Source organism: Molothrus ater, chromosome 7 (assembly GCF_012460135.2).
Source record: "Molothrus ater isolate BHLD 08-10-18 breed brown headed cowbird chromosome 7, BPBGC_Mater_1.1, whole genome shotgun sequence".
Taxonomy (NCBI): domain Eukaryota; kingdom Metazoa; phylum Chordata; class Aves; order Passeriformes; family Icteridae; genus Molothrus; species Molothrus ater.
In genome coordinates this window covers 15,299,574-15,311,607 of record NC_050484.2, presented here as the reverse complement: position 1 = coordinate 15,311,607, position 12,034 = coordinate 15,299,574, and the positions used below count along the sequence as shown (strand labels likewise).

The 12,034-nt window shown below is 35.0% G+C and overlaps 1 protein-coding gene across 1 annotated transcript in view; it reads right to left on the bottom strand.

Annotated features, from left to right (window-relative positions):
- CCDC141 (coiled-coil domain containing 141) overlaps nucleotides 1-12,034 on the bottom strand; it is a 56,839-nt gene that overhangs the window by 29,443 nt on the left and 15,362 nt on the right. The window contains 6 exon segments of the mRNA XM_036386849.1: nucleotides 1,397-1,573; nucleotides 2,443-2,634; nucleotides 3,874-3,993; nucleotides 6,249-6,390; nucleotides 7,197-7,369; nucleotides 7,946-8,140. Of these exon segments, the coding sequence (XP_036242742.1) occupies nucleotides 1,397-1,573; nucleotides 2,443-2,634; nucleotides 3,874-3,993; nucleotides 6,249-6,390; nucleotides 7,197-7,369; nucleotides 7,946-8,140 (999 nt within the window).

The following is a 12,034-nucleotide window of genomic DNA, read 5'->3' as shown; positions in this document are numbered from 1 at the left end:
ATTTTAAACAAAGCTTAATAAAACCTCAACTATCCTAGTGTAACTTTAAAAAAATGTATACTCTTAAATACACTTTTCCCTTAATATTGTCTAGAATTAGGCACAGATTTACAGAATTTTAAAGTGAGGACATATATAAAGCTGGAGTTTAAAGCATAGAACAGGTCAGTAATGACTGAATTATTGCCATCTGATGTCTGTTTCACACTCAGACAGAATAAAAGAATTTCTGACTAAACAGAACTACCCAAAATGACCTTTATGGAGAATAAATAGCAACTAGAAAACAAAGTAGGTGAAGAAAAGACCACCTCTTTGTGTTGATAAGAAAAGACCACCTCTTTGTGTTCAGCAACACTGAAGCACAGGAGGGTTAAAGTGTTTAGTATTTGAATATTTGATATTTTTACCTCTTTTTAGTAGAACCTCTATGAGAAATATCAGAAAACTGGGTAATGCCATTTTCCCATTAATTTTTTTTTCCTAAGAGAAGTTGTTTCCATAAATTACTAGTATGGTCCATATCTTCCAGATATTTAAAAGCTACAATCTGGGAATATCATAGGAACAGGGTAGTAGAAAATATGGTAACAACACATATCCAGGTGTTTAGAGAGGTAATGTCTGAAGATGTGTGAAGGTTTTAAGTGACTTTGCCATTACTCTGACTGTCTTACTTTTGCTTGGCAGCATCCAGCAGGGACACACCCTGCAGCCACACTAACAGCTTTCTGAGCACCTTCCCTCCCTCATCTGGTTTTTCCAATTCACCTTGTATCATGCTGTAGTTTACCAACATCACCTCCCCCTTCCCTGCTTAATGTCTAACTGCTCCCTAGTGTGTCCTATAAAAGCAGAAAGAACAGCTGGGTATTCAGGCTGACCTCATTAATTTGGATTACTTGAGGAGGTGCAGCTTAGGGAATGATTGCACAGCTCAAACAAGCACCTCACACAGTGTTGTTGGAAAATTAAACAGGGATGCCTAGGTAGTGTAGCTGTTGGACAGAATGTAAAGACACTGGGAAAGATTGTCTGCAAGGAAGTAGCTCCTACATCCATTTCTTTAGAAGAATCCATACACTCAGTCAGTAAAGACTCCCTGCCTATTAGTGGAAGTAAAATAATATTGTGCTTGAGTATATGTTGCTTTCCAACATGAAACAAACAGATAGGAGCATGTATTACATGACTGGGTCATTAAGGGCTCTGTCATTGCTAACCACAAAACTTTTTATTTTACCATAAGCACTCAAATACTTTCTTCTTCTGAAAGTATGTATCAGCATTCACCCCTTTAAAACTAGGTATACAATCCATCAGACATAGAACTAGGATTGGACCTCATCACAGGCAAGTATAAAATATTCAAAATGGTTTATCAGATCATACTCACCACATTTACTAAATTAAGAAAACAGCAACCCATATTTTCAGTGGAAAAAGTCTTCTTTATAGTATTTTGCCACTGAGTATTAGCTGACTCTATTTCAATTTTACTTTCAGTCTCTCTGTTTGTTGGTAGGGGTTTTGAATTATAGAATTCCTTCAGATTTTTAATATCATCATTCACCTATAGAAAGACATTAAATAAATATTAAAAAACCCCAAAGCTTGAGGTGCTATAGTCAGAAGTTATAGAGATATGATAAATTTGAATAGCCCCCTCTGAATCTTCTCTTAATTTTAAGATCAAAGAGTCCCTAAAATATTTACAAACACCAAATAATAAAATAGTTTTAAATAACTTGCCAACCAGTAGATGGCAAGAAGACAGGTGGCAGCAATTAGCTCAATTTCTATCACATATCCTTACATGGATTTTATTTACCAGTATATCAATGCACTGATTTGCACTGATCAGCTTAATATGAAGTAACTGAAGTTAGCAATAATCAGAAGTAGATGTAACACAATATTTTTTGTAGTTTATCATGCAATAAATAAATCCTATGGCTAATTTTATCTGACAGGTTCCATTGCATCCTCAATTTCTTTCTAAATATTAAAGAACTAAGCTACCATATTGTAGAATCTTAAAATGGAATCCAAATCAAAATAAAAATTAACTCTCCTGGACACCATTATCACAGCTACCAATATTATTTTGGTATTGAATTGATTATTATTTGAGCGAGAGCTGGTTTTTATTTCATTTTTAAATACAATCATATGAATTAGCATGTCAGTGGAAGTAGTGTAAGACAGCAATAAAGATCCCTAAGAACATATCATAGGACATTTTTAAAAGTTATACAAAGCAAATCAGTAAATTTGATATTCAGAATACCTATATAGAAGCATTTTTATCGCGTATGTAATGAGAGCGCACATATGCAGAGGAGAAAAATCTAAATCAATTACAATCCTTCCTACAGCGGATGAAAATTTTTCAATTGTAAGATTCTTAGTCTAGACAGAGAATAAATAAGTAATCCATACCTCTACAGCTGACTGTAAAAAGGCCACATAAGTTTCTAGAATTTCTAGCTTTGAACTAATGTTTTTTTCAATTTTTTTCAGCTCTTTATTCAGAAAGTCAGCTCTGCTAGAAAAAGCCGCCACCTGTTCAGGTTCCAACTCCTCCATATTTTTGATGATTCCCTCAGCTGCTTTCAGTTCACATGAAGTTTCCTTTGAAGGTAAAAGCACAGAAAAAAATGTATAATGACTGGAAAGGACTTGTGAATATTGATATCACATTGTTAATTTTCATTAGGATTGCTTTTTTATGTATAATTTAATTACTTGTTTGAAGAAGAGTTCACAATGGAAACTAAGTCATAGAAATATCCATTTCTTTCCTAAAAATGATAGGTGTAGTTATTGAAATAGCTATTTTGAAAGCTAGCATATCACAGTCCCCAGAAGGAATAGTTAGAAGAGGTGTATAGTCATAAGAGTGTATTCATATATATATCTGTCAGGGCGAAGTAGACACTGCAGCAAACAAAAGAAACACCCTGACATGCAAAAATTTGGCAGAAAAGACACTTAAAACTATTATAAAGTCTTGAGGAAGAAAATATGTTTTTGCTTATCTGCTGAGATTTTAATATTTTTACAATGTGCTCTGCAGGATTGTAAAACAGAATTGTTTTAAAGTGAATTTTATTTCCACAGGTACCGTACAGATCCATCCCTTGGACCCCAGAAGCTGTTGCCTGCAGCAAAAGAGAGCTCTGCAGGAGTAAAGGAATTTTAAGTACTGAAAATACATAGGATACTCCTAAAATACACACTGACATGCTGTTCAGCTTAGGCTGAAATATGCACCTATGCCAAGGCTATGGAAGGGATTCAAGTGGTTTTAACCCCCTTCCAGATAGTGCAGGACTGCTATGGGAGTGGGAAAGGGCCTGGATGTGACTTAAAAATAGCCTCAAGTGTGACAGAGCTGAGTGCTGCAGGGCTCTCATCAAATGGCTGCACTCCCAACATGACCATTGGAGCACTTTACAGCCCCCTTCACAGCTTCTCCAGTGAGGAAAAAAGTAGAGAACTACTTTTTTCTTTTTGCCGGTTTATCCCTTATACTTGGCACAATAAACCACAAGAAGGTTTTTCTCTGACTGGCTGTCTAGACAATTATTAAACCTGTTGCCTCATGTAGGAGTAGCAATCCACATTTGAAGTGTCTTTCTATTGAGAGTTGGTACGAGGATCCTGCAAATCACACAGTGAGATAGAGACAGTGGAGAAAACCAGTGATTTAATGACTGTAATGTTATCATTTTGCTCATTAACTACAGTTTTAAAACAAAACATAGAACTATTTTCTTTACAAGAAACTCAGCCTCTCACCTTATTTAGAATTACATACAGGAAGCCTTTGTTTCTAAAAGCACTTAACATTATGGAAAGTTTTTTTACCTTTGTTTGTTTAGCCAGTTCAAGGTGCTTGTTCAAAACTCTTTCTGACTCACACAAATACGAGCCAATCTCCATTCCAACTGCGAGCATCGGGGTGAGCTTTTTAATTGATTGTGACACCTTTATTTGAAAGTATTATTCACATGGTTAATTGATATAATTAGACATCAAAAACCAGTATAAAATATCACTTTATATAGAAAAAAATGAGGTAACACTTTTCTGTTGGTGCGTAGATTATGTTTCTAGGCATAATGTCGTGGTTTAAACCCAAATGACAACTGTGCCACACAGCTGCTCACACACACTTCTCAACCCCAAATGGCGGGATGGAGAGAAGAAATTAAGAAAAGGTAAAACATGTACTTTATTATCATGTATACTCAGAGAAATACGGGAATTACAGCATAAAAGAAGACAACTCTACTATTTCTTCAACAGGCATAATCAAAACCCCTTCTTGTTTGCTCTCATTTTACTGACAGTGCTTTCTTTACCCTAAGTAGCTGAGACTTGTGATTTCAATATGGCACAACTGCATTATAATCTTGCTATTATAGCCCTGGCAGAAATACTTTGATTCTGTTCCAAGGTTTTTCCAGAAAGTACATTTAAAGCTTTTCTGACAGGGCAAGAGACCTATTTTTGTGCAGATACATGTACAGAATTCCCTTCCACTGTCACTAAGATATTATGTATGCACTCTAATAACAAAACAGATTATGAAGAGCACAGGCAGATGACACCAGACACAACACGCAAGGTTATTATTAGACATGTGAATTTACATTTAACATTTTTCTTAAGAACTGGCTGCTAATTGAGGTTCCAACTTTATTATATGAGGCTGAGGGGCAATTGAATTTGGCACCAGGTTCCTTGGGATACTTTGCTTTGGAGAGTGGGGATTAAAAGTGTACTGCTTGGTAGCAATATAGCAATAAGCACTCTTCACTGCAATGGCACAATATTCTCTAATGCAAGGCTGGGAACAAAGTGATTAGAACAAATGGCACATTGAAACCTTATGTTCAAATTAAGGTTTATATTTTAAGTAAAAGTTGCCTTTATAATTTAACTTTTAGGTTAAGATTCACAACATGATAGTGATATCATTTCTACACACATAAATGGCCTGGAAGAGGGCCAGTTTGTAGCAAATTAAATTCACATTTGATTGATAATGGTTCATTATAAACATCATGCAAATACAAAATATCAGATTGCAGACTTAATTATTCAGTCATTAAATTCGATTTAGTTTTCTCATCTACAGTCTTGGTTTCCTTCATATGAACCTTGCTAAAAGACTATACTTTTTGTATTTGAATTTACACATGGAAACTTATTTAGGAGCTATTTGTCTATTCCATCTCTGACAAGTCATTTAAAAGGTCTGTAGTACTATATGACATTCAGCCATTTAAAGAAGGCTGTCATGTCCTTGATGCATCAATACCTTAATTAACAAAAGGAATTCTTATAGTGAGTAGAATCTAGTCTCCTTCAGATTTACTGAAAATTTGCTGTGGTTCAGTCACCATGCTTATTAAACCTCAATTTTTGCCACACTTTTATTTTTATCGTCAGCCACATAAAACAGAAGACAGAAGCAATATAAGAAACCTGCTTATGGGTCACAGGACTGATTGCTTCTTTTCCAAAAGAACAAATTATAATAGTTCATTATCCAAGCAAATCCATGCTTAATCGAACATCACTGGTAAAATGTTCTTGTGGAAATGGCTCATTTTTTTTCAGAACAGCTTTTTGTTCCTTTGTGTTGATAACAGCATTCAGCATTCCAACTACAACTGTGCTCTCTCTAAAACTCTTATTATTTGATTCAACTTCAATATTCACTATAGCTAAATTATGGAAATACAATGCACTGTTCGTGAATGCACTGAGAAGACGTGCTACAGTGATGATAATAGCCATCACAAAGATGATCAGAATGCTGGAGCACCTCTCCTATGGTGACAGCCTGAGAGACTGCAGTTGTTCAGCCTGGAGAGCAGGAGACTTTGGGAAGACTTCATAGGAGACCCTTGCAGTACCTAAAGGGGCCTATAAGAAAGCTCAAGGGTGACTTGGAGTGACAGACAAGGGATAATGGCTTAAAACTGAAACAAGGTAGGTCTGGATTGGATACATGGAAGAAATTCTTCACTATGAGGGTGGTAAGATACTGGCACAGATTGCCCAGAGAAGCTGTGGCTGCCCTGTCCCTAGGAGCATCCAAGGCCAGGCTGGATGGGACTTTGGGCCACATGGTCTAGAGGAAGGTGTCCTTGCCCTTGGCAGATCAGTTGGAATGAGATGTTCTTTAAGGTCTCTTTCAACCCAAACCATTCTATGAATCTATGATGTACCTTACTCAGATGATCTTCAAGTGAGGCAATCCATTGTTGTTTCTTCAAAGTAAATTCTTCATAATCTGGACATTGACTGTTTAATTGATCAACTTTTTTTTGAACATACTCCATCATTTTCTGAATTCCTGCCACCCAAGAGCTAAAATAGACAAGTAGAACTGTCATTTATTTCTTTTTTTGCTCCACATAGAGGATGATTATGTTTTTAAAAAACCCCAATACTCATTCTGTTTATTTGTATAATGAGTAACTTATGAATTTCATACTGTTGCCCTTAAAAGAAAAATCACCAAGAAAAATATTAAAAGTAATCAAAATAAAATTGATAATTAGTAAAACCCAGTAATGAAATTTCCGAACAAATAATTTGTCACCAGTGCCTAAGGTAGGTTCACAAGACAGATACATTAATTCTCACAAGACACATAGTCTGATTCACTGAGAAATAGCTCATTTCCCTTTTCACTCTAGCTATACTATCTAAAAACTAAAATGACAAATGGAAGAGCTTATAAGAGAAAATATATGGCATGCCAGTTCTATTCTAAAAGGAATGTTTTCTTTGGACTTTAAAATATTGCAATGTTTTTTACAGTAGCTGAGAAAAGAATGTCGTATACATTCTAAGTCAATCTCTCCTTAAGGGTGTTGTTTTAATGGGAGAAAAACCCCCACCAACTTACAAATCAATGGCTTGCATTATAACTTAAACCATAATATCTGGGAAACAATTCAGAACCTGAATACTTGAGGCATTCTTCTTTATATTGCAAAGAAGTTTACCTCATACAATTAAGAACTGAAGTTTTTATATTAACCCCCTCTCCCCACCCTTCCAGTTGTTTCTTACTCAAATTTATATCCGTCATAAGAATTTTTGTAAAACTGATATGTTCAAAAAAGTTTTTTCATTATTTTAGCTTCATCAGAAAGTTATGTTAATACCTGTGAGATTCTGCTTTGTTAACTAAAGTTCGTCCCTTCTGCATGGTAGTTGCTGTACAACCTTTAATCGCTTCCTGCAATTCCTTATACTTCAGTGTCAATATAGGTAAATGTAAGCCTTCTGAAATGGAGATTTTATGGTAATTCTCAATACTTTCAAGACCATCAAGTACCTGAAGAGAAAAAGAAAAGCATATGTTATCAATATTTGTGTTGTTGGAACTATCCTTGGAAATGATCTGTTTTTAAAACTTCTATAAATTATCTCAAAAAAATAAACCTGACAAAAAATACAAGACCATTTGGTCTTTGGACACCCTAAATTATAAACTTTTATGAATAGTCTTCTAACGGAAAGATTTTTGGAAAAAAGGTTGGATTGTTAATAATATTGATTATAATTAGCTTCTGTGGAGACCACTTCAAGAATAGGCATTGTTTCTGCTGTCCCCATAAAACAATCTTAAAGCCCAATTCTTGGCAAAAAATATTTCCCAAATACCTTATTTTGAAAACAAGCACTCAATATACTTAAAGGAAATAAAAATGAGAATACATTTTTGAATAGATTTGCCATTTCAGATAGAAGTTTGAGGCAAAAATTCATATGAAAAGGGTAATTGGATTTGTAATTTTACACTTCAAATTGCTTAGCCTACTGTTTGCACAATCCCACATCCACCAGTCTTCAAGAGCACACTAATAGTTTTGTTGCCAGGTTATTATTACACACTTGGCTTCTTACCCACCTTGCCAGCAGCATGAAAAAACTCATTGGCCTCTTGCAGAAGGGCTTTCCTTTCTTCCATATGGAAACACACTTCTTCTTGCAACAGACAGATTTTCTGATTTGAAAGTTTTAGATGTTCTTTTTCTGTATAGTCCTCTGAAAGCAAGATCCTAAATGCTTCACTTTCCAATTGTTCCACAGTGTAATTCCATTCCTAGTGGGAAAAATTCCACTTTAGTCAATTACACATAGAAAAATAATATCCTGTGTAGTAATAATATTAGCATTGGAAAATTAGTATTATTATAGGCATGAAAGATATCATTATTTAATGCAGCATTTCTGCTACGAGGGGCTTCCCAGCAAATAATGGTTTTAGTGATAAGTGTTTCAGCAGTGGCATTCTACATTCTCTGACACAGTTTCACAGGCAGGAGCAGCAGTTACTAAGGTGTCTGCTGGGAAAATGGTCAGGGTAACAAAGACAAGAAACCCCCTGATAAGACCACACTCTCATGGCAAACAGCCCTTCAGCCCACCTCTTTAATCAAGAAGAAATTAAAATATTGCCTAGATAATAGCAGCTTGCAGTGAGAGAGTTTCTGCTAAGAGATGTCTGGTCATCACTTCAATCAAATGAAGTGTCACTTCAATCAAAAGAGATGTCTGGTCATCACTTCAATCAAACCCCTTACAGCAGGTTGTGCCATCATCCTTGGCATTCTCCATTGTACAGTTTCCCTGATTTCCTACACAAAATCTTAAGTCCACTCAAAAAATATTCTCTTATATGATCATGAACCTTTCTAGTGGCAGTGAGAATTATAAAAATGATAAGAAAAATAAAAATAAAAATTCATAAGAAAATGAATCAACTTACAGTGAAATTATTCCATGTAAGAGTATTTCATTGTAACAAAAGTAATAAATTTGTTTGGTACAAGATGCCCAACAGCAGCTTTTAGGTGTTCTAAAAGCAGATATTAAACACTGCCTTGTTTATATTGAGGCAAGGCTCTTCTAAGTTTTCACACCAGCTCAAAAACCCAATTTATTATAGTAATTTATATTTTAAAACATTCCACAAATATTACAACCTTGCACATTCTCTGAGGGTATTAAATTTGGTTAGAGTCATTTGCTATCCTGTTTAAACATTCCTCAAACTTGGTAAATTTTCTATAAAACAGCTAGTGACAACTTCATTTTCAGCTTTCTATTTATAAGGAAATGTTTCTACACATAAAAAGCTTAGGCTTTCCATCAACAGGACATAAAAAATCAGTGGAAAAATCTTAGTTAGCTTCTTCTGCTCTTCAGACCTCAACATGCTAAATTCATAACAATCTGCCAGTCAGCACTAACATATTTCTTACTCATTTTCCTTGAAAGGAACACAAAGCCTACTCTTACACTGACTTTTCAATTTACCAGGAGATGCTTGTGAATTGCTCTGACACATTAAAGACATGTTGAATGTGCCTCCTTAGCTCGTCACTATTCTTTTCCTCATACTAGTAAGTCTTAAAAACTTGCTTTCACTATTCCATCTGGCAAGGAAAATTAGTCCTTTAAGGTTCTTTGATTAAACAGGTATTTTTCAAGAGTGTTAAAACTGATGAATTAAAAATATTGTAGCTTTAATTAAAAGTCTTGAAGATTTTCTGCCTTCTAATATATTCAGCACAAGGCTGGGGGAAAAAATGCAGAAATATCTAAAAATTTATCTTGTTATTAAGCAATTATGTGAGATAAATTGACTTTTCTTGTCCTTACAATAAAACTTTTGGACTTTGAATCAAAACCTGAGAAGCTGTATAAAAGTTTTTTCACTGTAATGTTCTAGACTTAAGCTTAGAAAACTTTGAAGCACATTTATTTGACTTCAGATCATGATCCACCTATTAGATAAAGCAGCATTTAAAACATAAGTCATTTAAACATAAAAAGCATGCATTTTTTTCAGAATGTGTGATAAATTACCTCATTCTCTCATATGCAAAAATGTCCACAACTGAACTTTTTCTGAGCTCCAAATCTGCCTGTCATTGGTTCATTGCATACATCAGCACATTGATAATTTAATCCTTGTGAATATTCAAAAGGCTTTCACCTTCAGGAACTACATTGCAGTATAACTATCAATATAATCATATTATATTATTATAATCAAATTACAAAAGAAGTAGTGGGCACTAATAAAACCACAAGGGGTTGTGGGCTGCTCTGACCATTACCATATGACGTGTCTTTTGAACAATTCACATTGTTCAGTGAACGGCTGTAGCAGTGTATTTAACAGTGAGCTGATAAAATCAACAAGCAGAAAGAGCAAAAATAATTCAAAGTCTGTCACCCCCCAGAAAATTGCTGAGATATGTTAAAAATTATTTGGCCACAAAGTGGTGCTAGCAGCTCTTCTTTACCATGTCAAGCACCTCCAAACTGCATAGAAATGTAACAGCAAGCAGGTAGCCAGTGCCAGCAAACCCTTATTGGAACATGAGCTCCTAAATGTGCCTCTTCTCTCAAATCTTGGGGTGGGGGGAGCTGGGAAAGTCCCTGCAGGAATGGGAGCAGGAGGATTCTTTTAAAGTCTGTGAGGGTTGAGGGCTTTTTTCCCCCATTATGGTTTCTTGGGCTTGTTTTTGGTCTTGATAATTTTACGAACTAGTGATAATGTTTTTATGGGTTTTACCACATAGCAAGGTGAAATTCACCATAAGACACAAGCTTGAGAAAATAATAATAATATTGCATCATTCTCCTTTCTCTTCTCAGCCCAGTCCCATAAATTAGATGCTAGGCCTGTAAATCCCTCTTAGGCTGGCCTCTGAACAATTTAAGAAACCATTTATCTTGCTCAACCTAACACAACAATACATGTAAATAAACACTGTGTGTGAAGCAGTTCAAACATTGGAAATTTCCACTTTAAAAAAATTTCCACTTTTCTAACATTTAACTTGCTCTGCATATCTACTACACAAAACATTTTGCCCTGAGCTACAGCACACATATGAAACGTTACTTGAAAAGATTTATTTACACTGCTTTGGAACAGGTACCTCCTTTATTCTGTTTTTAACATCTGCAGTTCAGTGCTGCAAAAACCAATAGCTATAACTCAGAGCTTTCTCAAAGCATGCAGTTTCAACCTGGCCACTCTTCTGCACATTATAAGCAAAACCAACATGCTCAGTAATATTCCCTTCAAGAATTTAATTTCCCTCTGCCAGAACATGCTGGTAGTAAGAAATGCAGAAAGCTTGAAGATAAGATGCTCTAAATCATAATTCACAGGGATGTGTAATAAAAATATTTAATGCTAAACATTTTAAATTTGCCTCATTAAAAAAGGCAATTAATAAAAAATTATATGAATGATCGGGTACATAATGTCCGGGAGAAGAATTTTTAGGTGAAACGGTAATAATTGTTATGATTATAAGTTATTTCCTAGATAATTCACCATGAAAAATATTATTATACAAAATGAAAATGCATGTTTCCCTTTCTGCACTTGCACCCTAATTTCTAATTCAGAAATAACTTACAGGAAATAACTTACAAGCAAATTACAAGAATAGCCTGTGAAAATGAAATGTGGGGAAGATTAATGATTATTTGGTTAAAATTCAGCTGTGCTTTAGAACACCTATTGTTGTGTCTCTCTCTCTGAAAACACTCCACAGTGTACTCATTTACTGGTTTATCTGTTTTTCTTGTGTCAAAGGTCTGTTCAGAAGTATTATCTTTACATGCACATCTTCCCTTAAAAAAAGAAAGTATTTTTTGGCATGCTGTTTGGAGAAGCATTAGAAATATAGAAATATTATTGTATTGTGTTTACATGACAGCCTTGAGGCAGTCACCTGTTAATTATGCAAACAGGCAAACATGTGACATTTAACTACAAAGCTTACAAGGAAACAGGTCTGTGAACAATCAGAAGCCTCTTACTATCAACACAATAACCTTCTAAAATGCATTTAGTTCTATTGGAATAGTTTCTGGATGAAAAAGGCCTCCTTGGTCATCTGGGTTATCCAAATTCAATTGCATGAAAATGATATCCTAGGGAATGGTCCTAACCCAGCAACAGCAC